This window comes from Homarus americanus, unplaced genomic scaffold (assembly GCF_018991925.1).
Source record: "Homarus americanus isolate GMGI-L3 unplaced genomic scaffold, GMGI_Hamer_2.0 scaffold2558, whole genome shotgun sequence".
NCBI classification, from domain to species: domain Eukaryota; kingdom Metazoa; phylum Arthropoda; class Malacostraca; order Decapoda; family Nephropidae; genus Homarus; species Homarus americanus.
Genome location: NW_024745671.1, coordinates 1,059,041 through 1,081,720, shown reverse-complemented (window position 1 = coordinate 1,081,720; position 22,680 = coordinate 1,059,041). Strand labels below are relative to the sequence as shown.

The window sequence follows — 22,680 nt, the reverse complement described above, 5'->3', positions numbered from 1 at the left end:
TGGTGTTGCTGCCGGTGCTGCTTCTACTGGTGCTGGTGCTATTGCTGCTTGTGCTGCTGCTGGTGGGACTGGTGCTGGTTGGTGGCGGTGGTGCTGCTGCTGGTGCTGTTGCTGGTGATGCTGCTGGTGGTGCTGGTGCTGCTTGTACTGGTGGTGCTGCTGGTGCTGCTGCTACTGGTGCTGCTGCTGCTGATGGTGAGGCTGCTGCTGCTTGTGGTGCTGCTACTGGTGTTGCTGGTGCTGCTGCTAGTGGTGCTGTTGCTAGTGGTGCTGCCGGTAGTGATGCTCCTGCTATTGGTGTTGGTCCTGCCGATGCTGGTGCTACTGCTTGTGGTGTTGCTGCGGATAGTGCTGGTGCTGCTGGTGGTGTTGGTCCTACTGGTGCTGTTGTTTGTGGTGCTACAGCGGATGGTGGTGGTGCTGATGGTGCTTGTGGTGCTGCTACTGGTGTTGCTACTGGTGTTGCTGGTAATGCTGGTGCTGGTGGTGCTGCTGGTGGTGCTGTTGCTACTTCTGCTGGTGCTAGTAGTGGTGGTGGTGCTACTGCTCCAGGGATTGGTGCTGTTGCTGCCGGTGCTGTTGCTGGTGCCGCTGATGTTGCTGTCAGTGCTTCTGTCGGTTGTCGGTACTGCTGCTGCTTTTGGTGCTGCTGCTACATCTGCTGGTACTGTTTTTGCTGGTGCTGCTGCTGCTGGTCGTAGTGGTGGTGCTGGTACTTCTGCTTCTGGTAGTGCTGCTGGTGGTGCTGTTAATGAAGGTGCTGTTGCTGGAACTTCTGGTGCTGCTGGTGGTGGAGCTACTGCTGCTTCAGGTGCTGCAACTGGTGATTGCTGGTGCTGCTATTACAGGTGTTGGTGCTGGTAGTGGTGGTGGTGCTGCTGCTGGGGGTGGTGCTGCTGCTTCTGCTTGTGCTACTGGTGCTACAACTGCTGGTGCTACTGCTGCTGGTAGTAGTGCTGGTGCTCTTGGTGTTTCTGGTGGTGGTGGTGCTGCTGGTGGTGCTTCTGCCGATGCTGCTGGTGCTGGTGCAGCTGTTACTTCTGCTTCTGTTGGTGCTGCTGCTGGTCGTGGTGGTGGTACTCGTGCTGCTGCTGCTGCTGGTGGTGGTGCTGCTGCCGGTGCTGCTGGTGCTGGTGCAGCTGTTACTTCTGCTTCTGTTGGTGCCGCTGCTGGTAGTCGTGATGATGCTGGTGGTGGTGCTGGTACTGCTGCTGCTGATGGTGCTGCTGCCGGTGCTGCTGCTGCTGTTTGTGGTGCTGCTGCTGGTGCTGCTGCCATTGGTGTTGTCCTGCTGGTGCTGATGCTTGTGGTGCTGCTGCTGATGGTGCTGGAGGTGGGAATGCTATTACTGCTGGTGGTGGTGGTGCAGCTACTGGTAGTACTGCTGCTGCTGATGGTACTGTTGTTTTTGCTGCTGCTGCTGCTGCTAATGGCAGTGCTGCTGCTGGTAGTGCTGTTGGTGGTGGTACTGGTGCTGCTGCTGCTGTTTCTTATGCTGCTGCTGGCTTTTGCTGCTGCGGCTACTGCTCCTGCTGCTGGTGGTGCTGCTGCTAGTGCTCTTGCTGCTGCTGGTTTCTGCTGCTGGTATTGCTGCTAGTGCTCATGCTGCTGATGCTGCTTGTGTCCCTACTGTTGGTGGTGCAGCTACTGGTGGTTATTGGAGCAGGTGCTGCTAGTGTTGGTGGTGGTGCTGATGATGATGATGATGATGCTGGTGGTGCCGTTGATGGTGTGGTGCTACTGCTGGTGGTGGTGGTGGTGGTGGCAGTGCGGCTGATGCTGATGCGAGTGCTGCTGCTGTTCCTGCTATTGATGCTCTGGTGGTGGTGTTGGTGTTGCTGCTCGCGTTGCTACTAGTGATGGTGCTGCTGTTCGTGCTACTGCTGTTGCTGGTTCTGCTGATGCTGTTGGTAGTTCTCCTGCTCATGCTGCTGCTGATACTCGTGGTGCTGGTGGTTGTGGTGGTGCTGCTGATGGTCCTTCTGCTGGTAGTGCTGCTGGCGGTATTGCTGTTAGTGATGGTGCTGCTGCTAATGGTGGTGCTGCTGCTGGTGTTGCTGATGCTGGCACCTGCTGCTGCTACTGGTGCTACTGCAAGTGATGGTGCTACTGCTTGTGGTGCTGCAACTGGTGTTGCTGGTGCTGCTGTTACTAGTGCTGTTGCTACAGATGTTGGTCCTTCTGGTGCTCCTGCTGCGGATGGTGATGGTGCTGCTGCTGCTGCTGTTTAAACTAATGGTTTCTGCTGCTGCCGGTCCTGCTGCTGGTCGTGGTGCTGCTGCTGGTGGTCTTGGTGTTTCTGCTGGTGGTGGTGGTGCTGCTGCTGGTGGATCTGCTGGTGCAGCTGCTACTTCTGCTTCTGTTGGTGCTGCTGCTTCTGTTAGTGCTGCTGCTGCTGGTCGTGGTGGTGGTGCTGGTGCTGCTACTGCAGCTTACGGTGCCACTGCTGCTATTGGTGATGCTGCTGCTAATGCTGGTGGTGGTGGTTCTGCTGCCGGTGGTGCTGCTGGTGCTGCTGGTGCTGCTGCTGCTGCTAATGATGCTACTACTCGTGGTACTGCTGCTGCAGGCTGTTGGTGGTGGTGCTACAGCTGCTGCTACTTCTGTTGGTGCTGCTGGTGATGGTATTGTATTACTGATGCTGGTGCTACTGCTGCTTTTGGTGCTGCTGCTGTTGGGGCTGTTGCTGCTGCTATTGGTGTTGGTGCGGTGCTGGTGGCGCTGCAGCTGATGCTGCTGCTCGTTCTGTTGGTTCTGCTGCTGGTGCTGCTGTTTGTGCTGCTGCTGTTGCTGTTCGTGCTGTTGCTGGAGGTGGTGCTGCTTGTTGGTGCTGCTAGTGCTGGTATTGTATTACTGATGCTGGTGCTACTGCTGGTTTTGGTGCTGCTGCTGTTGGGGCTGCTGCTATTCGTGTTGGTGCGGTGGCGGTGCGGCTGCTGCGAGTGCTGATGCTGCTGCAACTGGTGCTCTGGTAGTGATGGTGCTGCTGCTACTGGTGCTCTGGTGGTGGTGCTGCTGCTCGTGCTGTTGCTGTTGGTAGTTCTGCACATACTGCTGCTGGTGGTGGTGGTGCTGCTACTAGTCCTGCTGCTGGTAGTGCTGCTGTCGGTGCTGCTGCTACTGATGGTCCTGCTGCTGGTACTGCTGCTGGTAGTGCTGCTAGTGATGGTGCTACTGCTAGTGATGGTGCTACTGCTTGTGGTGCTGCAACTAGTGATGCTGGTGCTGGTTCTTCTGCTGCTGGTGCTGCTGCGGATGGTGCTGCTGCTGCGGATGGTGCTGCTGCTGGTGCTGCTATTGCTACTGCTGATGCTGCTGCTGGTGGTCTTGGTGTTTCTGGTGTGGTGCTGCTGCTGCTGGTGGTGGTGCTGCTAGTGCTACTGCTGTTGCTGGTGGTGCTGCTGCTGGTGGTCTTGGTGTTGCTGGTGGTGGTGCTGCTGCTGGTGGTCTTGGTGTTTCTGGTGTGGTGCTGTTGCTGGTGGTGCTGCTGCTGCTGCTGCAGGAGCTGTTGGTAGTGATAATGCTGGTGCAGCTACTGGTGGTTGCTGCTGCTGCTGATGGTACTATTGTTGTTGCTGCTGGTGGTGGTGCTACTGGTGGTCGTAGTAATGGTGGTTGTGCTGCTGGTGGTGGTCCTAAAGGTGGTAGTGCTGGTGGAGGTGCTACTGGTGGTGGTGATGCTGCTGCTCGTGGTGCTGCTGCTGGTGGGGCTACAGCTGCTGCTCCTGGTAGTGGTACTGATAATGGTGGTGCTACTGGTAGTGGTGCTGATGCTGATGGTTGCTGGTGGTGCTACTGGTGGTGCTGTTGCTAGTGGTGTTCCTGTTGGTGCTGCTACTGGTGGTGCTGTTGCTAGTGGTGTTCCTGTTGGTGCTACTGATGTTTCTGATGCTGCTGGTTTTGCTGCTGCTGCTGCTGGTATTGTTGCTGGTACAGCTGTTGTTGTTGCTGCTTGTGTTGCTGCTGCTGGTATTGGTGCTGTTGCTGTTGCTGCAGGTATTGTTGCTGGTACAGCTGTTGTTGCTGCTGCTGTTATCCATCTTTTACAGTTTGTTTCTGACAGTTCTGACTTTCCCCTCCGATACTGTGTTGACCCTGGACAGGAACACAACAACAAGGACACGCCCGTGAGCCATCCACCCTCGGATGGCTTATTGGGATTATAATGAATCCCTTTATTCAACATTGTTATCATTCAAGTCACGACGCGTTGTTTTGCATCTCTTGCAGCACAACTGCGTAGTTTGGTGTTGCGTGCGTGGCAGAACTGGCTTGTTCGTTTCATAATATATAGAAGGCTCGTCAGTTGATCATATTTGCTCCTCGCAATGCAAGAAAATTTACTTATATGATTAACACTAAGTAAATTTAGTTGTCATCATCACGAGCACCAGGCAGGTCATGGGGTCACGTTGTTCGACACTTGGGCCTCTGTTTCTCTTTTTACTTTTATCCACTTCACCACATATCGACTCGTTAGCTGCTTAGGCGATCGGTCGCGTCTCTGTTCACTGTTGGCAAGTACTTGGCATGCACCGGCTCCTGAATGTACCTGAACCTGCTCCAGTGTTGGTCAAGTCTGGCCTTAAAAGAGTTCACACTCGGTGCCGTCACAACACTTTCTGGTAGACTGTTCCAAGAGTTCACAACTCTCACTCCGAAAAAGTTTGCCCTCACAGTTTTCTGGACCTGCGGCTTCTTCAATCTTGAGCTGTAACCCCTTGTGGGGCGAGTATCCGCCAGCTCCAAGTAAGGACACTCGACTGAGTAGTGCCCCTTGAGATGCTTATACACCTCAATTAGGTCGCCCCTTGCCCGTCTGTAGTATAAGCTAGGCAAGTTTAGGCCCTCCAATCTCTCAGGGTAGTTGAGATGCCGAAGTGCAGGCACCAGTCTGGTGGCCCTACTTTGAACATTTTCAACCAACTGACAGTCCCTAGCATATCTCGGGTACCAGACGGGGTGACAGTACTCCAGATGGGGAAGCACTTCACTCTTACCAACGGTAAGGAGGCTTATCATATGTCCCAACGGGATGAAGAAACTGCACTATTTGAGACTGAATGTGAGAAGGACTTAGGTGTGTATGTTGACAATGAGCTGAAGTTCTCGGGCCATTGCGAGAAGAAGGTAAATCAGGCATATAAATTATTGGGTCTTCTAAGAAGGTCGTTCAGATATCTAGACGGTCCGTCCCTCGTAACGATCTTCAAGAGTGAAGTGCTTCCCCATCTGGAGTACTGTCACCCCGTCTGGTCTCCGAGATATGCTAGGGACTGTCAGTTGGTTGAATATGTTAAAAGGAGGGCCACCAGACTGGTCTTGTTTAGCAAAGATAACCACACCCCTCTTGCAAGTTTCTTGAGAAAGGTTCGTAAATGAGTCCTATCCAGCAATACTGAACTCGCATTCCTCTGGGTCGATTCTCCTGTTCTTGTACAACAGTTCTACAACTATGAGTCCTGTATTTGGTTTCCCTTATCTTTAGTGAGTCTGGGAAGGGGATAGGTGGAGATCTGAGAGGGGGATAGATGGGGGTCTGGAAGGGGGATAGATGGAGGTTTAGGAGTGGGATAGATGAGGGTCTGCGAGGGGGATTGATGGAGCTTTGAGAGGTTTTTTAATGGGGGTCTGGGAGGGTATAGATGGGAATTTGGGAGGGGGTAGATGGGGTCTGGGAGGCGGATAGTTGGAGGTCTGGGAAGGGATAAATGGAGGTTAGGAAGGGATGAATGGGCGTCTGGAAAGGGGAGATGTGGGGGGGGGGTCTGGGGTTGATAGATGGAGGGCTGAAAGGGGATAGATGGAGATTTGGGAAGGGGATATATGGAGGTCTGGGGATAGATAGAGGTCTGGGAAGGTGATAGATGGAGGTTTGGGAGGGGATAGATGGGGATCTGGGGGGTATAGATGGGAGTCTGGGTGGGGGATAGATGAAGGTGTGGAAGGGGATATATGGAAAACTGGAGGGTGATTAATGGGTGTCTGAGAGGGGATAGATGGCTCTCTGGGAAGGGGATAGATGGAGGTCTGGTAAGGGATAGATGGAGGTTCAAATGGATAGATGGGGGGGTCTGGGAGAAGTACTTATGTGACCAACATCCAGGATTACCTAAATTTAGAATAGTCTTGTGATTTTTGTATGCTTATACCCAGGTGGCTTTTTGTAATACAGGTTGCAGACTGCGCTACTTTAGGACACATACCCGGGGTAATTGTTTTTCTGGCAGGAACTACAGCAGTTCTTGATGCTATCCTTTAAATCATAAATATCTAATGCGTATTGTTTTTAAGACTTGTTGACTTTGTTTACCAACCTTCCCAAGTCTGCATTTGTATATTATACAATACTGTGTCAGGTTGGTTAGCCTTATGCTCCAGTAACCTGTGATATAAAATTCCCCTGGCCGAGTAACTCCATCTACAGTTTGTGGAACCTTTGTATTGTAAGGTGTGAGGCTTGTGCTTAAGAGTAGTCCTGTAGTTTATTTTTCATATGATTGAAAGAGATGCACTTGCTTCTGGAAATCTTAAAGAGACACCGTAAGAATTGTACAACAACATTCCACCTGAGTTTCTATGGAATTTTGATAAATTGACTTATTTTTTCCTGTATTACAGAGCCCTTCAAACATAAGGGCTGTGATTATATCAATATTTGTCTCTTTCTTAAGAGACCTTTATTCACTTTAGCCACAAGTTATTGTCATCTTAGACTTTATACCTCATGTTTCAAGTCTTTTTACTCCCATCACTTATTTATCATTACTGAAGTTTTTATACTTCTATTACTTCATAGAATCAGTCATGCTATGTTAACAACTTACTTCCAGGCATGGCGGTGGTAATTATAAACATTCTTAAATATACAGGACAGCACATTACTTACTTGTTGATCCTTCGAAGGTAAATGAATCTTAATTTCATATTAAAAGACTTTATTCCCACAATAGCTTAGCAGAAACACAAAAAGGAATTATCATGTATCCTTACTTGTATCTGCTTCCCTCATTGCCCACTATGAAAATCATCTATAAAAGATTATGAGTTTTGATTCTCAAAGATACTCGTATAGTTTATTTTTTCAATTATAACTACAGATAAGAGACTGTATTTAATTATAGTAACCTGAATATAAAATCAATACTCATTTGGATGCAGAGGTATTTTCACATCTCCATCTAGAAGGTAAATTTAATGCAAGAATCTTTGAGAATCTCTTGTGATGGCAGTATCTACCTACCTGTACATACAGTATACGGTAGCTATAATTTGAGAACTTTGTATTTTACGTGTTCACAACTTGCTTTGTAACCAAGGAATTTTTCTTCTGGATAAACTTTTGTAATTGTATTTTTTTTTCAAATGTTGTACATGTTATAAATTATTTTCAAGGCCGTGTAACTTCAAGGGGGTATGTGATGTTTGTGGCAACCTGGAGATGTGTGAGGCTCTTAAGAGCTATTTGTCTCTGAGGAGGCTGTTTGATGCTCCCATAAGGTCTACGTGATGTTTCTAAGGGTGCTCATAAGTTGCTAGTTGTGTACAGCTAGTAAGGGCTATGAGATGACACCAAAGGCTGTCGGTCACTGCTAGGGGCTGTGAGGCTGCCAAGGGCTGGGTGCCGAGGCTTGGCCGAGCCCCCTACTATAGAGATAGGCGAGACACGTCGACCAAGGTACACTGGTAACCTTGCATGGTCCAGGTTGGGTCGCCTTTATGGGACCCTGTGTACACAGGTTGTAGTACCATAAAGGCAACCTAACCTAGCAGTAACCTGGTGTCAATCATTACAATAAATATTTGTATAGTAACTTAATGTGTCGTATAAATGAAAAAAAAAATACTCTTTGTTTATAATAATCCTAATAAAAAAGCTAAAAAAAAAGGGTTCCAAAGGCAAAAATGATAAGAGCCAATTTTTATACTTTCCCGAAAAGTAGATACTTACGATCTCTTGAGAATCCGAATTTACGATCTTTCTAATTGTCGTAAGTTCGAACTTAAGAGAAAAAAAATAACTTAATAGATACTTAAGAGAAAAAAATAACTTACGATTTTTCTAATTCTCAGAAGATCGTAAGTATCTATTTTTAAGTTATTTCTTCTCTTAAGTTCTAACTTACGACAATTAGAAAGATCGTAAGTTCGGATTCTCAAAAGATCGTAAGTATCTACTTTTCGGGAAAGTAGATTATCGACATTTTGGGGAAGTAGATTATCGACTTTTGGGCAAATATTTCCTAATTTTCCGAAGTAGATTATCATAGAAAACTGGAAATTTGTATCACAGAAAATGGGAAATATCTACTTTCTGGGAAAGTCGGTTATTCATTTTACAGTGAAAATGGTGGAAATTATTTTTTTTTGGCAGTTCACTTGAGAAGTAGATGTATTTTGGGCGGTTACCAATTTTCTGAGTGAAATTTTATTTGGTTATTACCTTGTTTTGGTGTTTGTTTTGTTTCGAAAGGATATCGACTTTTGAAAATATCTATTCGAGGTATTGTCACTTTTTGAAGGTTACTATTTTGAAGATAGAAATGACACAAAATGGGAAATATCTTCTGAAAGTTGGTATTATCGAGAAAACGAAAATTTTATCATAGAAAATGAGGATATCTACCGGGAAAGTTGGTTACTTTCCCATAGTGATTATCTACTTTTCGAAAGTAGAGTTATCGACTTTTCGTAGTATCGACTTTTGGTAAAATATTACCTACTTAAAAAGTAGATTATCGTAACCAACTTTCCGAGAGTAGACATTTCCCATTTTCTGATACAAATTTCCTTTTATGATAATCTACTTCAGAAAATTAGGTAATATCTCTCTGTCGATAATCTACTTCCCGAAAAGTCGGATAATCTACTTTCCCGAAGATAATCTACTTTGGGAAAGTAGATAACCGACTTTCCCAGAAAGTAGATATTCCATTTCTGTGATACCGTTTTCTATGATAATCTACTTGAAATTAGGTAATATTTCCAAAAGTCGATAATTCCATTTCCCAAAAGATATCTACTTTCCTGAAAAGTAGATAATCTACTTTTCGGGAAAGTAGATAACCAACTTTCCCGGAAAGTAGATATTTCCCATTTTCTGTGATACAAATTTCCCGTTTTCTATGATAATCTACTTCAGAAAATTAGGTAATATTTCCCAAAAAGTCGATAATCTACTTCCCCAAAAAGTTGATAATCTACTTTCCTGAAAAGTAGATAATCTACTTTTCGGGAAAGTAGATAACCAACTTTCCCGGAAAGTAGATATTTCCCATTTTCTATGATAAAAATTTCCCGTTTTCTATGATAAGTAGATAACCAACTTTCCAAGAAAGTAGATATTTCCCATTTTTTGTGATACAAATTTCCCGTTTTCTATGATAATCTACTTCAGAAAATTAGGTAATATATCCCAAAAAGTCGATAATCTACTTCCCCAAAAAGTCGGTAATCTACTTTCTCGAAAAGTAGATAATCTACTTTTCGGGAAAGTAGATAACCGACTTTCCCAGAAAGTAGATATTTCCCATTTTCTGTGATACAAATTTCCCGTTTTCTATGATAATCTACTTCTGTGAAAAATTAGGTAATATTTCCCTAAAGTCGATAATCTACTTCCTTAAAAGTTGATAATCTACTTTCCTTAGTGTAGATAATCTACTTTTCGGGAAAGTAGATAACCAACTTTCCCGGAAAGTAGATATTTCCCATTTTCTATGATAAAAATTTCCCGTTTTCTATGATAATCTACTTCAGAAAATTAGGTAATATTTCCGGAAAATTCGATAATTTACGTCCCCAAAAATTCGATAATCTACTTTCCTGAAAAGTAGATAATCTACTTTTCGGGAAAATAGATAACCAACTTTCCCGGAAAGTAGATATTTCCCATTTTTTGTGATACAAATTTCCCGTTTCTATGATAATCTACTTCAGAAAATTAGGTAATATTTCCCCAAAATTCGATAATTTACGTCCCCAAAATTTCGATAATCTACTTTCCTGAAAAGTAGATAATCTACTTTTCGGGAAAGTAGATAACCAACTTTCCCGGAAAGTAGATATTTCCCATTTTCTATGATAAAAATTTCCCGTTTTCTATGATAATCTACTTCAGAAAATTAAGTAATATTTCCCAAAAATTCGATAATTTACGTCCCCAAAAATTCGATAATCTACTTTCCTGAAAAGTAGATAATCTACTTTTCGGGAAAGTAGATAACCAACTTTCCCGGAAAGTAGATATTTCCCATTTTCTGTGATACAAATTTCCCGTTTTCTATGATAATCTACTTCAGAAAATTAGGTAATATTTCCCAAAAAGTCGATAATCTACTTCCCCAAAAAGTTGATAATCTACTTTCCTGAAAAGTAGATAATCTACTTTTCGGGAAAGTAGATAACCAACTTTCCCGGAAAGTAGATATTTCCCATTTTCTATGATAAAAATTTCCCGTTTTCTATGATAAGTAGATAACCAGCTTTCCAAGAAAGTAGATATTTCCCATTTTTTGTGATACAAATTTCACGTTTTCTATGATAATCTACTTCAGAAAATTAGGTAATATATCCCAAAAAGTCGATAATCTACTTCCCCAAAAAGTCGGTAATCTACTTTCTCGAAAAGTAGATAATCTACTTTTCGGGAAAGTAGATAACCGACTTTCCCAGAAAGTAGATATTTCCCATTTTCTGTGATACAAATTTCCCGTTTTCTATGATAATCTTGTGGGGTATGATGTTGTTTGGTTCACACTCAGGATGGAATGGAGAAAGGAAACTCACGATGTGCTCTCTATATACATGTTGTATTGGATGTACAATGCAGCTTGGTGCTGGGAAGGCAGCATGGTTACAAGCGTGATGTAGAGAGAGCTGGTTGGTGAGGGTGCTCAGAGAAGGACAGCTTGTGGGTCGCCATGCTCGCCAGCGGGAGAGAGGACCGCCAGGCAGGCGGAGGAGCGAGGCCCGCCAGGTAGGCGGAGGAGGAGGTGTTGCTGGCTGTGGCTGTAGGTAGAGAGAGAGATCACCACGAGGTCAGGTCTTAAATAGCGGGGGTAGGCGTGGCTTAGCAGTTGACCCCCGCTCCGTGGTGTATGGCGGCGCTGGTTGACCTAGACCACGAGGCATACACTGGGGAATTGGTGGGGTCGGCTAGGCAGCGACAAACAGCGTTTGTAGGGGAGAATTCCACTACAATACTCCCCCTTCCCTCCAGGCTGTGTAGGAGACTTGTTGTCTGCAGGGTTGCATAGCACATGTGAGGCAGAACGGGCGGTGCGTGCCTCATGTGAGACAACGGCGATGGCGTGGATGAGCCGGTCGCTGGGGACAACTGTCTAGATACACAATATCTGTGGGAGTAGAGAGGGAGAATAAGGGTGTGTGGAGGCGATGAATTTTGTGCTTCCCTCACGGCAGGTACCGAGTCGTCAGATGCGCCTGCTGGGGTGTGTAGGCCTGGGTCAGGAGCAGGGGCTGCGTCAGCAGAAGCGGATGAGGGCTCGTGACAGCAGCTGGGTCCACGACAGCAGCAGGGTGCAGGACATTAGCAGGGAGTACCTGAGGGAGAAAAGAGGGGTGTGGGTCCGCACTCAGGAACAGTGGCCGCGTCAGGGGCGGCAGGGGTTACTGCTGGGCCGGGGTCGGCGTCTGAGGCAGGACGGGTGTGCTGGGGTCGGAAGAGGAGCGACTGTCTACTTAGAGTAGCAGAGCTGCTCTAGGGTGTCTAACCTGCGGTGTAGAGACAGTAGCTGTAGAGCCGATGAGAGCTGCTTCTGTGTGGATACGCCAGTCTTCCATGTTGCATGAAGACTGGGAGCGTGATCAGTTTCTCCTCCATCCTGTGTGAGTGCGAATCTCCGGGAGTCACCATTTGTGGGGTATGAGATTGTTTGGTTCACACTCAGGATGGAATGGAGAAAGGAAACTCACGATGTGCTCTCTATATACATGTTGTATTGGATGTACAATGCAGCTTGGTGCTGGGAAGGCAGCATGGTTACAAGCGTGATGTAGAGAGAGCTGGTTGGTGAGGGTGCTCAGAGAAGGACAGCTTGTGGGTCGCCATGCTCGCCAGCGGGAGAGAGGACCGCCAGGCAGGCGGAGGAGCGAGGCCCGCCAGGTAGGCGGAGGAGGAGGTGTTGCTGGCTGTGGCTGTAGGTAGAGAGAGAGATCACCACGAGGTCTGGTCTTAAATAGCGGGGGTAGGCGTGGCTTAGCAGTTGACCCCCGCTCCGTGGTGTATGGCGGCGCTGGTTGACCTAGACCACGAGGCATACACTGGGGAATTGGTGGGGTCGGCTAGGCAGCGACAAACAGCGTTTGTAGGGGAGAATTCCACTACAATCTACTTCAGAAAATTAGGTAATATTTCCCAAAAAGTCGATAATCTACTTCCCCAAAAAGTTGATAATCTACTTTCCTGAAAAGTAGATAATCTACTTTTCGGGAAAGTAGATATTTCCCATTTTCTATGATAAAAATTTCCCGTTTTCTATGATAAGTAGATAACCAACTTTCCCAGAAAGTAGATATTTCCCATTTTTTGTGATACAAATTTCCCGTTTTCTATGATAATCTACTTCAGAAAATTAGGTAATATATCCCAAAAAGTCGATAATCTACTTCCCCAAAAAGTCGGTAATCTACTTTCTCGAAAAGTAGATAATCTACTTTTCGGGAAAGTAGATAACCGACTTTCCCAGAAAGTAGATATTTCCCATTTTCTGTGATACAAATTTCCAGTTTTCTATGATAATCTACTTCGGAAAATTAGGAAATATTTCCCCAAAAGTCGATAATCTACTTCCCCAAAATGTCGATAATCTACTTTCCCGAAAAGTAGATACTTACGAGCTTTAGAGAATCCGAACTTACGATCTTTCTAATTGTCGTAAGTTCGAACATAAAAGAAAAAATAACTTAAAGTAGATACTTAAGATCTTTTGAGAATTAGAAAGATCGTGAGTTATTTTTTCTCTGAAGTATCTACTTGTAAGTTATTTTTTTCTCTTAAGGTCGAACTTAAGACAATTAGAAAGATCGTAAGTCATTTTTTCTCTTAAGTTCGAACTTACGATCTTTTGAGAACCACTAAGATCGTAAGTTTGAACTTAAGAAAAAAAAATCACTTACGATCTTTGGAGATTTAGAAGAAAAAAAGTATGTTTTGTTCCACTAAAAAACTTTCGGTTTTCGGTTTTAAAAATTTTGGATAAGGGATTGTCAACCTGTATTTTATTTCCTTTACATATTTGTACAGTATATTGAATCCCACATCATTAAGTTAAACAACCTCTGAATAACTATAATAATTATATATAAAACTCACGCCCAAATTAGCATACTAACTAACCATTAGTGTAAATTACAGAGAAAAGTGATTACCAGTATGTTCTACTTACTGTAACTTTCAGTAATTTGTTAGTCTAAAATTCTAATCAGTACATTGTGATCATAACACAGAAAGAACATCCACTAGAGTACACAGTTCTTTACCCAATATAAAACACAACAACAATCAACCATCTAAGTTTAAGGAAACAGTAACCTAGTTTTTCAGTCTCCTGACTTTAACATGAGCTCATTAACTTCACCACAAAGGCACCATGGGGGGTGGGGGACACTGCATAATATTGTGGTTTCTAAATTTCATGGAGGTATATGCCCCCAATGCCCCCTGGCCCCAATGCTGATGACCACTTGTATCGTATTAGAGGACCCTGGAAAAAATATGAACTAATGAGAATCTTTAGCTGGGATTTCTATATTCATTAGTACAGTGTTACCATACTGGTATAAATAATATGGTATCATAAATGATTTTTGCATGTCTTCAAATAGTATATGTATGAATCATATTGGTTCATAAAGGCTAGTCCCTTTAACTGTTGGTTGACTTTAAGCATAAAACACTATTCACAGCCGGACCTTGACTCTCTTTAACACCCAAAACAAACTTACACTTGTCACTTGTGATGTATCATTAAATCACTAGTGGAAAGCCTTCATAGTAAGAAAATATTGGCACATATTCCTCTATAAGAGGGGTCACCAAACTTTTTTCACAGTGGGCCAGATAACTGAAAGAATGACGAGTGCGGGCCGCATAATCATTCTGTTCAATACTTGCGAGCCAGAACGAAAGCTCTGGTAACGTCAGAGCGTAGGCGGTGCTACCACGAGCCGGGGAAGGACTTGGGATCCGGCCCGCGGGCCGTAGTTTGGTGACCCCTGCTCTATAAGAATGGTCTACAGGTACCACATATAAAGAAGAAAGACTTTATCTCACACGGGTAACATATTACCATGTCATCATACGAGTACAATACATCTAAAATAACTTGATACTCCCAATATGAAACTCTTTAATTAAAGTCGAGATCCATCCTCCACAGGCTGTAAATCAAGTAGTACAGTGCCCACCCGGGCACAGGTCACTGACCCACATCAGGGCCCGGGGAGCGAAAATCTACTACTACTACTACTACTACTACTACTAATAATAATAATAATAATAATAAAGAATCATAAAGAAATGCAAAAATGAAAAAAAAATCAAGTGAGAAACAATATATGTATGTTGTGTTGTCAATAGTAAGTGAAACAATTGAAACCCTACAATTGTGTGTAAATGTGACAAAGTCAGATCAGCAACCTGGGACTTGCTCACAATTTTCGTGATGCCATAATTATGTTCTTTGACTTTTCGTTTTTTTATTCACGGTTTCTGTGCTGGTTCATATTTATTTACTAAAGTGGTTAATGTTTTAAAGCAAATGCTATTGAAATAGGAATGGCAAATGAATAGAGGGACTTAAATGAGGTAGGCGAGGGATAGGTACTTTAAAATGTATGTTTTATTTCCGTAGACTTTAATTACTATTAACCGACCTTTTGGATAATCCGTCGGCCCCTTCCCCCCATATGTAGGCGGTTAATCGAGGTTTTACTGTAAATTAATAGTTACTGTATATGAAATTCATCAACTTCTTTAGATTTATGTGTACTTTAGGAAGTTATATTTGAAATAATGACATAGTATCTATCACCTAATTATTGTGGGCGCCATGTTGTTATTCAGCTGATGAAGATTGCATTCGTATTGCAGAGGAGGATGATGATGTTTAAGTAAAATTGTCATACAGGTTTACAATTGGAAGATCATGTTTAAAACTACAGTATGCAGTTATACAGTTCAGCATAAATATAGTCAATGTAGGTACAGTACAGTGGTCCCTTGGTTAACAAACACAATTCGTTCCAGAAGGTTGTTCGTTAACCAAAACCATTGTTTCAATGGGATTTTGGGTAATTGGTTCCAGCTCACCGAAAATTTCATACAAAGTAAAAAAAATGTAGTAAAGTACACTTACTTTGGGGTGTGTATGTAGAAGGCTCCTGGATGATGCTGCTGATGTGAATTTGAAGTGGGAGGTGGAGGAGGAGAAGGGAGAAGCGAAGGAAGTGGGGGTGAAGGAGAAGCATTTTACTGCTTCTTGGAGGGCGAGTCACCTTCCATAAAAATGTCAGGAACCTCTGGACTAGCAGATTCTCCAGCAGGAAAATCGTCTCTCCTTTTTGAAGTGGAAGGCTGAGGGCTAGCATCTTTCTCCCATTGCCTTTTAGAGAAGAAACTGTCAATTTTTCTTTGTGGTGCATTTCTCCTCCTCATCATTAGCTGATTTTTGAAGAAGGAGAGCACTTTGTCCTCAACATTACACAAAATAGGTTCTGTTGTTTCCGCATCTGGGTGCCTTGAAGCCAGTTTCTTGAACTTCTCCCAGTAGTGAACATCATCTTTTAAATCTGAAGAAGACATATGGTCAATACTTTCCCTTTCCTCCTCACTACTGTCAGCTTCTAACATCTCATTCAGTTGCTGCAAGTCTTCAGGAGTAAGTTCCTGCTCATGAGACATCACAAGCTCTTCCAACTCCGCTTCTTCCTCAAATCCCTCAAAATCGTGGACTGCTGATGGCCACAGTGCTTTCCATGCAGAATTGAGGGATCTAATGGAGACTTCTCGCCATAATGACACAATCAATTTTACAGCCTCCAGGATGTTGAATTGTGTCCTCCAAAACTGTGCCAGTGTTAGTTCAGGATCAGTGAAAGTTGCCTGATAACACCTCCTGAACATTTTCTTCATGTACAGCTTTTTGAAGTTGCTGATCACATTCTGGTCCATTGGCTGTATAATTGATGTAGTGTTGGGAGGCAAAAACACTTTGACAAAGTCAAATCGAGCTCCAAAGTGCTGGCAAGTTGAGGGTCATGACCAGGGGCATTATCCATAAGGAGAAGAGCCTTTAAAGGAAGTTTATTGGTGGTTAGGTAGCTCTTGACAGAAGGGCAATACACCTCAACAGCCCATTCATTAAAGAGCTGTCTTGTCACCCATGCCTTATGGTTGAGCTTCCAATAAACTCCAAGTTGTCCTCTTATCACCTTTTGTTGCTTGAACACCCTGGGGTTCTCAGAGTGGTAGACAAGCATAGGCTTCAGTCGGAAATCCCCTGAGACATTGGCACCAAGCAATAGAGTGAGACGGTCCTTCATGGGTTTATGCCAAGTAAAGTGGCTTCATCTCTGGTGATGAATGTCCTTTTGAGCATTTTCTTCCAGAGCAGCCCAGTTTCGTCCACATTGAACACTTGCTGTGGAAGATAATTTTCTTCCTCCACCAGTTCCTTAAAGTCCACTACAAATTTTGCTGCTGCTCCTTTATCTGCACTGGCAGCCTCATCATGCCTAATAACACTGAAAATGTCACTTCTTTTCTTAAATTTTTCAAACCAGCCCTTGCTGGCCCTAAACTTTTCAAACTCTGTGCCTGAAGAACCAGGTTGCTCTTCCTTCAAATGTTCGTAAATTTCCCTGGCTCTTTCACAAATAAATTCCGTCGAAATTGAATATCCTTTCATTTGTTTTTCCTTAATCCAAATGAAAAGTAACCTCTCTTTCTGCAATTAAGGATCTACCTTTAAACACTGGTAGATTTGTCTCTCACTTTCACTTCTTTGAACTTGTCTTTCTGTGCAAGAATTGGCGACACAGTTGATGCTGACATGCCATATTCTTTACTAAGCACATTTGTTCTAACGCCTTCTTCATGTTTCTTTATGATTTCCTGTTTTACCTGGATTGAAATCGCCTTTCTAGATTTCTTTGGACCCCTGCTGGATTCAATAACAATTTCAACACTAAAATTTTAAGTTTAATTGCTGTAAATAAAGATTACAGGGTATTTTATTTAAATCAACACTGCACTGCGCTATATATTATCAATATGTTAAATAAATTTCAGAATGACCAATAATTGTACTGTAAAAATGTAAAAATAGTTTATGTTCAAGAGAGTCACAACAAGATGTTACCTCCACTGACCAGAGATACGACTGACACCTTGGTGGGTGAATCAAGTGGCAGATTGGCGCACCAAAAACTAGTTTCCTGTACTGTAATTATGTTAAATAAGTGTTAAAATGACTAAATATTTTAATATAAAACTTGGACAATTATTGAATAGTACAACCTTCTTGATATTTACTCAAATGGGAACGAATTTAAACCCTAGAACCGATTACTGTATTGGCGGACTAATATTCCAGAGGGTGAGCAAGCGAAAAAATGTTGACATGATTTCGGAAGAATTTCGTTAACCGAATTTTTGTTCGTTAACCGAATTAAAGATTCTTATGGAAGGTAATTCGTTAACCGAAATTTCGTTACCCGAGGCGTTCATTAACCGAGGTGATCACTGTACTATATACAGTGTAGGCCATGGGAGTACTGTATACAGTTTCCTGTGAGCCGAGACATTGCAACAACTGTAAACAGCAAGGCAACTTGACCAAGGATAGCCGACAAAGCTGTCAGTTACTTATTTCCAGTAAGGTTTCTGTTTTATCTCAGTAACTCGATATGCCTTGCTGTATAGCATGGGGATGTTCTACTCTTCCAGAAAGAGGCAAAGTAATGCACGAGTTCCCATGAGACCAAAATAGGAGGCAACAATGGGAAGTAAAAGTGTGGCGAGAAAACTGGAGCACGAACAACAACTCTTCTCTAAACTCAAGAAGTATGCAGAATTTTTCATGTACAGTCCCCCCAAAAATTATCTATAGATTTTCCTTCGCTAAAATTTGAAATGCTAAACTAAATGCTTTGATATGATCCCCAGTGCTCACCATATCAGCAACAACTAGATGTGGGGGTAGGATTGGGGGAGGGAGTCGTCCATGTATAGCATACTAGATACTTCAATATAACAATACTAATGTACAGTATGTATCATTCTGGGTAGAAACAAGGCATATGTAAATAAGCCACTGACTGATTACAATACCACTGCAATGTACATTAAATGGAAGTGTTTCAGAACATCAAAACTGAGACCGAGACTTTAAAATGGACATTTACCATTTAAAGCTTTGAAGTTTCACAATATGCCTAAACTCATGTTGTTGATGGTATGTCCAATTTATGAAGAATAACTAAGCAAATACTGTAGTACTGTACTTGATATTAGAATGAACAGCTACAGAAATATATAATACAGTTGTACCCCACTTAACGCGGTCAATTGAACCTACAGGGTACTGCGTTAAGTGAACAACAGAACATATGGGATTAATTCCAATAGAGACTGGCCCGACCCCCAAACTCCACTTTTTGACGACACACAACTATGTTGTAGTAAAAATATTATCTTAACTTTATGATGGTATGCACACACAATAAATAATTAAGAGAAATATCAATAATATTAGGTTTTTTAACACTTACATTAGTAGAAAAGATGGCTAGGCACACGGGGATGGGGGGGATTGGTTCCGAGGCAGAGGGCAGATTATTGGCCCTCACCTGTATCACTTGTATCAATTGTATCACTATCCACCACAGAGGCTTGCAGGGCCTCTTTGTCAAACCCCTCAAAGTCCATATAAGTCCATATCCTCACTATAATTATCACTATCACTGACTTGGGCCGGCTGTGGTGGGTGGCGGGTGAAGAACTCGGTAATGTTTTGATGACTGGGCGACCTTGTGCGCATCGTGCCTGCGCCGCTTCCCGCGTATATGAGTAGATGAACCGCGTTAAGTGAAAGTTCGGTTCTGGCGAGGCACCGCGTATATGAGAAATCGCGTTAAGTGAAACCTCGTTAAGCGGGGTACAACTGTACAGTATACCGGTCTACATGGGATACGGCATTGGTTTAACACCAAAATAAGGTTTCAATTCAAGGGACTTTCAGGCAACCAGGTATAGTAAGACATTTGTGGTAGTAAATTTAAGTGTGGCACCAGTTGTTTCATGGTTGTGGTTCCTAACCTATAGTGATACAGTAGGTTCACTCACCCCAGTTCACCGTGCTATCACAGAGTTACATATATCCTCGTTGTAAAGGGCAATGATAGCACCTCTCACATCTTGTGATGTCTTCCCAATAATTCCTTGCTCCATTCAATGTAAGATCCCATTGACAACTGGTACAGTGTTGGTATCCATTTACAACGTCCACTCGAGTCAGGTACAACATGATCTGAAGCCTCGGAGGATTCATATTGTTCAGAAGCATATACGTACTCATTTATGCTCAAAGGTTGCAATTGTAGAAGTACCAATTGTTCAGAAACAGCTTGAGTAACAATGCTCAGAAAGCCTCGAATCACATCAACCTCATGGCTAATGATACTGTACATTTTAGAGGGACTGTACTTTTAGTGTGAAAAAAGTTGCATGAAGGTATTCCTCAAAGTTGAGAAACTCTTAAGAGAGGTTCAGGGCAAGTTAAGAAGTGAGAGAAACTTATTGGAGGCTAATAATTGCAGCAAAGATGTGCAAAAAAACCCATGGATCTACCCTTCTGTCATGAAATTAGGAAACTGTCTCTTTGCAGGTTTTTCAAAGTGAGATTATATATTTCTGCATGGAATCAGCAAAACATTCATAAACATGATGTGCAACAAGGGAAGTCAAGAAGTGAACTGGGAAGCAAGAGTTCGGTAAAGCGACTTGCTGTAAAGAAATACAGTATAAATAAATGGTGCATGGATATTGATTAACATTGATTTACCTCTGTGTATAGTATACAGTATATATAATACTGTATTTGTCAATTTGGTAATAATGTGGGAGACAGCCCGAGAAGACTTCTCACCCACTGAGTAACAACATAGCGCCTGTGTTTTGATTGGCCACCCAAACTCTATCTACGGTTCTGTCCATCCCTAGAAAGACCATTAAAAATGTGCCATTTATGATTTACCATATATATATCATGAGTGATTAGCTTGTCTACACACAATATTTAGATACTGTCATAAAAGGATGGTTCCTCTCCCTACATTTTCTGGAGCAGTGTTGATATAATGATATTTAATACATCTCACAGGAGACTTGGAGAACAGACCTCATGCCCTCCCATTTTCTGAAAATTACTGCCAAGTCACTTTCAATATTACCAAACTAAAAATAAGAAAATTTCATATACTACAGTATATACTTCAGTATGTTCACAGACTGCTCAAGTTTTGGCACATATGTCTTTACAGTGTCACTGGGTTTATGTTTTTACACTGTCACTAGACTGTTAACAATATAAGATCTATCAGGCATGTACAGTAATATGATCCTAATTTTGTAGGAAAAATAGCAAATAAAAAGTAATACACAGCCTCCTCACCATCAAGACTCCTGCTGTGCCTTCTTGTAGCAATACACGGTAACTGGGTGCCTTGTGGGCCCAGGCTAGATCAGCTGGGGCAGCAGGGAATCTCGGAGTAGCAGTGGGCCCCACAGGAACGGCACATAGGCCAACTGGCATGTTTACACGTCTAGGCGCCTACCAACCACCACCCCGCTGCCTTGTGGATTAACCTTGGCAGGTTTAAGGCTACGGGAGTAAACCCCGATCAAAAAATCTGCAGTGGAGCCCGGCATCAGGCAGACATGCTTACAGAGCTCCAAAAAGACCCCAACGACAGTGTAGGCGAAAGAGGTGACCACCATGGAAACCCAACGACTACACCAGCGGATAAAGGCAATGTCTGATGGACAGGCTACAAAGGCGAAACCCAACAAACTGGTCTATCAGCAGTCCAATGCGACTCTCCCTCTCCCCAGTCGTTGCAACACTTGCACCACTGGTTCAGGAAAAGGGAGAGTCAAGATGTGTGGTTCCAGCCTGCGCTCCGGCCTCACCACATAAATCAACTCATGTGCAGCCATCATCCAGTTCATCATACCTCTCATCATATCAAAACCCCTATACCCCCAAAAGTCCTATGGTGACGGTCGTGTGGCAACAGGGACAGGCAGAGATGACTGCCGGGAGTCTCATGTCACAACTCTACACATGGGCGGCAGAGACAAGATGGTCGTTTATACACTGGATCTAGTCAGCAGTGCAATACGGTCCTGTCTGTGTGACTGAGCAGCCCTTTCGGGGAGCCACTCTGTTCACCCCACATGATGAGGGGGTTAGAAAAGGTGCCCTAAACAAAGCCTGCCAAAAAATCCAACCTGACTGGTCATCAACTGCACCCACATCCTTATGCGGTCAAAAAAACAACCAAAGTCACAGATCCAAACAAAAACAAACTATACAACCTCTTATGGTCGCTGCATGGAATGTCAGGACCCTTCTGGATACTGGCACAAATGCACGTTCCATCTTCCGAGTTCGCTGGGAAGACAAGAGAACAAATGCCAGTATTCTTGCTGACACCAACTGTAGGAGCATCGAGGCTATGAACAACTATGTTGGACTGGACATGTTACCCACATGGACGACAGTAGACTGCCAAAGCAGCTACTTTACAGTCACCTAATAAATAGCAAACGTAACGCTGGCAGGCAATTGAATAGGTATAAGGATAGTCTTAAGACAAACCTGAAAAAGTGCCTAAACGACCCCCTCACCTGGGAATCGATTACTCTGCATCGTAACGCTTGAAGGAGCACCACACGAGAAGGTGTAAATGCTTTCGAGTTAGCCCGACTGCAAACCGAGGCATACAATGTGCATTTTCACTACTAAATTGTCTTTGAATGGTTGTGCAGCAACATCAGTCATTCTCAATTGACTATTTTAACCCCAATGGGGCTTTGTGGCAAGGTCTCTAAAAGCATTTTTATCACAATAATGTATTATGCGAAGTAAAAATTATAGATATTTTCAATTGTGCCTCAAATGTCAACCCTGTCATTTGACATCATGAGTAAATGAAAAGGAACACAATAGTGTGGGATAATTAGATATGTTGGGAGACAGACCGTGGCAGCGTCCGCGAGTCAGCGGTCACTCAGTCAGTGTCTCCCAAACTCCGTCTTGGAGAGGAGCTTGTGAGGAGTTGGTACGTTTAAAGCCAATACACTCAGACGAAATATTGGGTTTCACCGCCACCCCTTTCAAAAGACCCTTCAAATAGGAAAGCACAACATCCATTATGGCAGTCAAGAGAAAACAAATGACATCATATGAAGAAACAGATGTGTTACTTTTGATTACAGCCATTCTGCATCATAGCAAGGAAAGGGTTGCAAGTGAAAAAAATAGCTCCAAATGCCATTAAAATACCATGGTTTGCTAGTTCCCAGTGTGACTAGCAAATATTTTAAACAATTCATAACTACCTGTTTAAACCATCTATAGGTATCCTCACAAA

General features: G+C 43.4%; 3 protein-coding genes across 3 annotated transcripts in view; 1 reads left to right on the top strand and 2 right to left on the bottom strand.

The window, feature by feature from the left end:
• The first annotated feature begins 1,859 nt into the window (after positions 1–1,859).
• Positions 1,860–2,231, top strand: LOC121878771. Its single transcript, XM_042385184.1, has one exon. The coding sequence runs from the start codon at positions 1,860–1,862 to the stop codon at positions 2,229–2,231; it is 372 nt and encodes a 123-aa protein (XP_042241118.1).
• A 366-nt stretch (positions 2,232–2,597) lies between these two features.
• Positions 2,598–3,050, bottom strand: LOC121878770 (cell wall integrity and stress response component 1-like). Its single transcript, XM_042385183.1, has one exon. The coding sequence runs from the start codon at positions 3,048–3,050 to the stop codon at positions 2,598–2,600; it is 453 nt and encodes a 150-aa protein (XP_042241117.1).
• A 10,170-nt stretch (positions 3,051–13,220) lies between these two features.
• The window catches only part of LOC121878763 (acyl-CoA-binding domain-containing protein 5A-like), a 39,178-nt gene continuing 29,718 nt past the window's right edge, over positions 13,221–22,680 (bottom strand). The window contains exon 10 of the mRNA XM_042385174.1: positions 13,221–13,727. The gene's annotated coding sequence lies outside the window, so the exon portion shown is untranslated. The remainder of the gene's footprint in view (positions 13,728–22,680) is intronic.

Coding starts and splice junctions, on each gene's coding strand:
- LOC121878771 (XM_042385184.1), top strand. CDS start 1,860: ATGGTGCTGCTGTTCGTGCTACTGCTGTTGCTGGTTCTGCTGATGCTG.
- LOC121878770 (XM_042385183.1), bottom strand. CDS start 3,050: ATGTGCAGAACTACCAACAGCAACAGCACGAGCAGCAGCACCACCACC.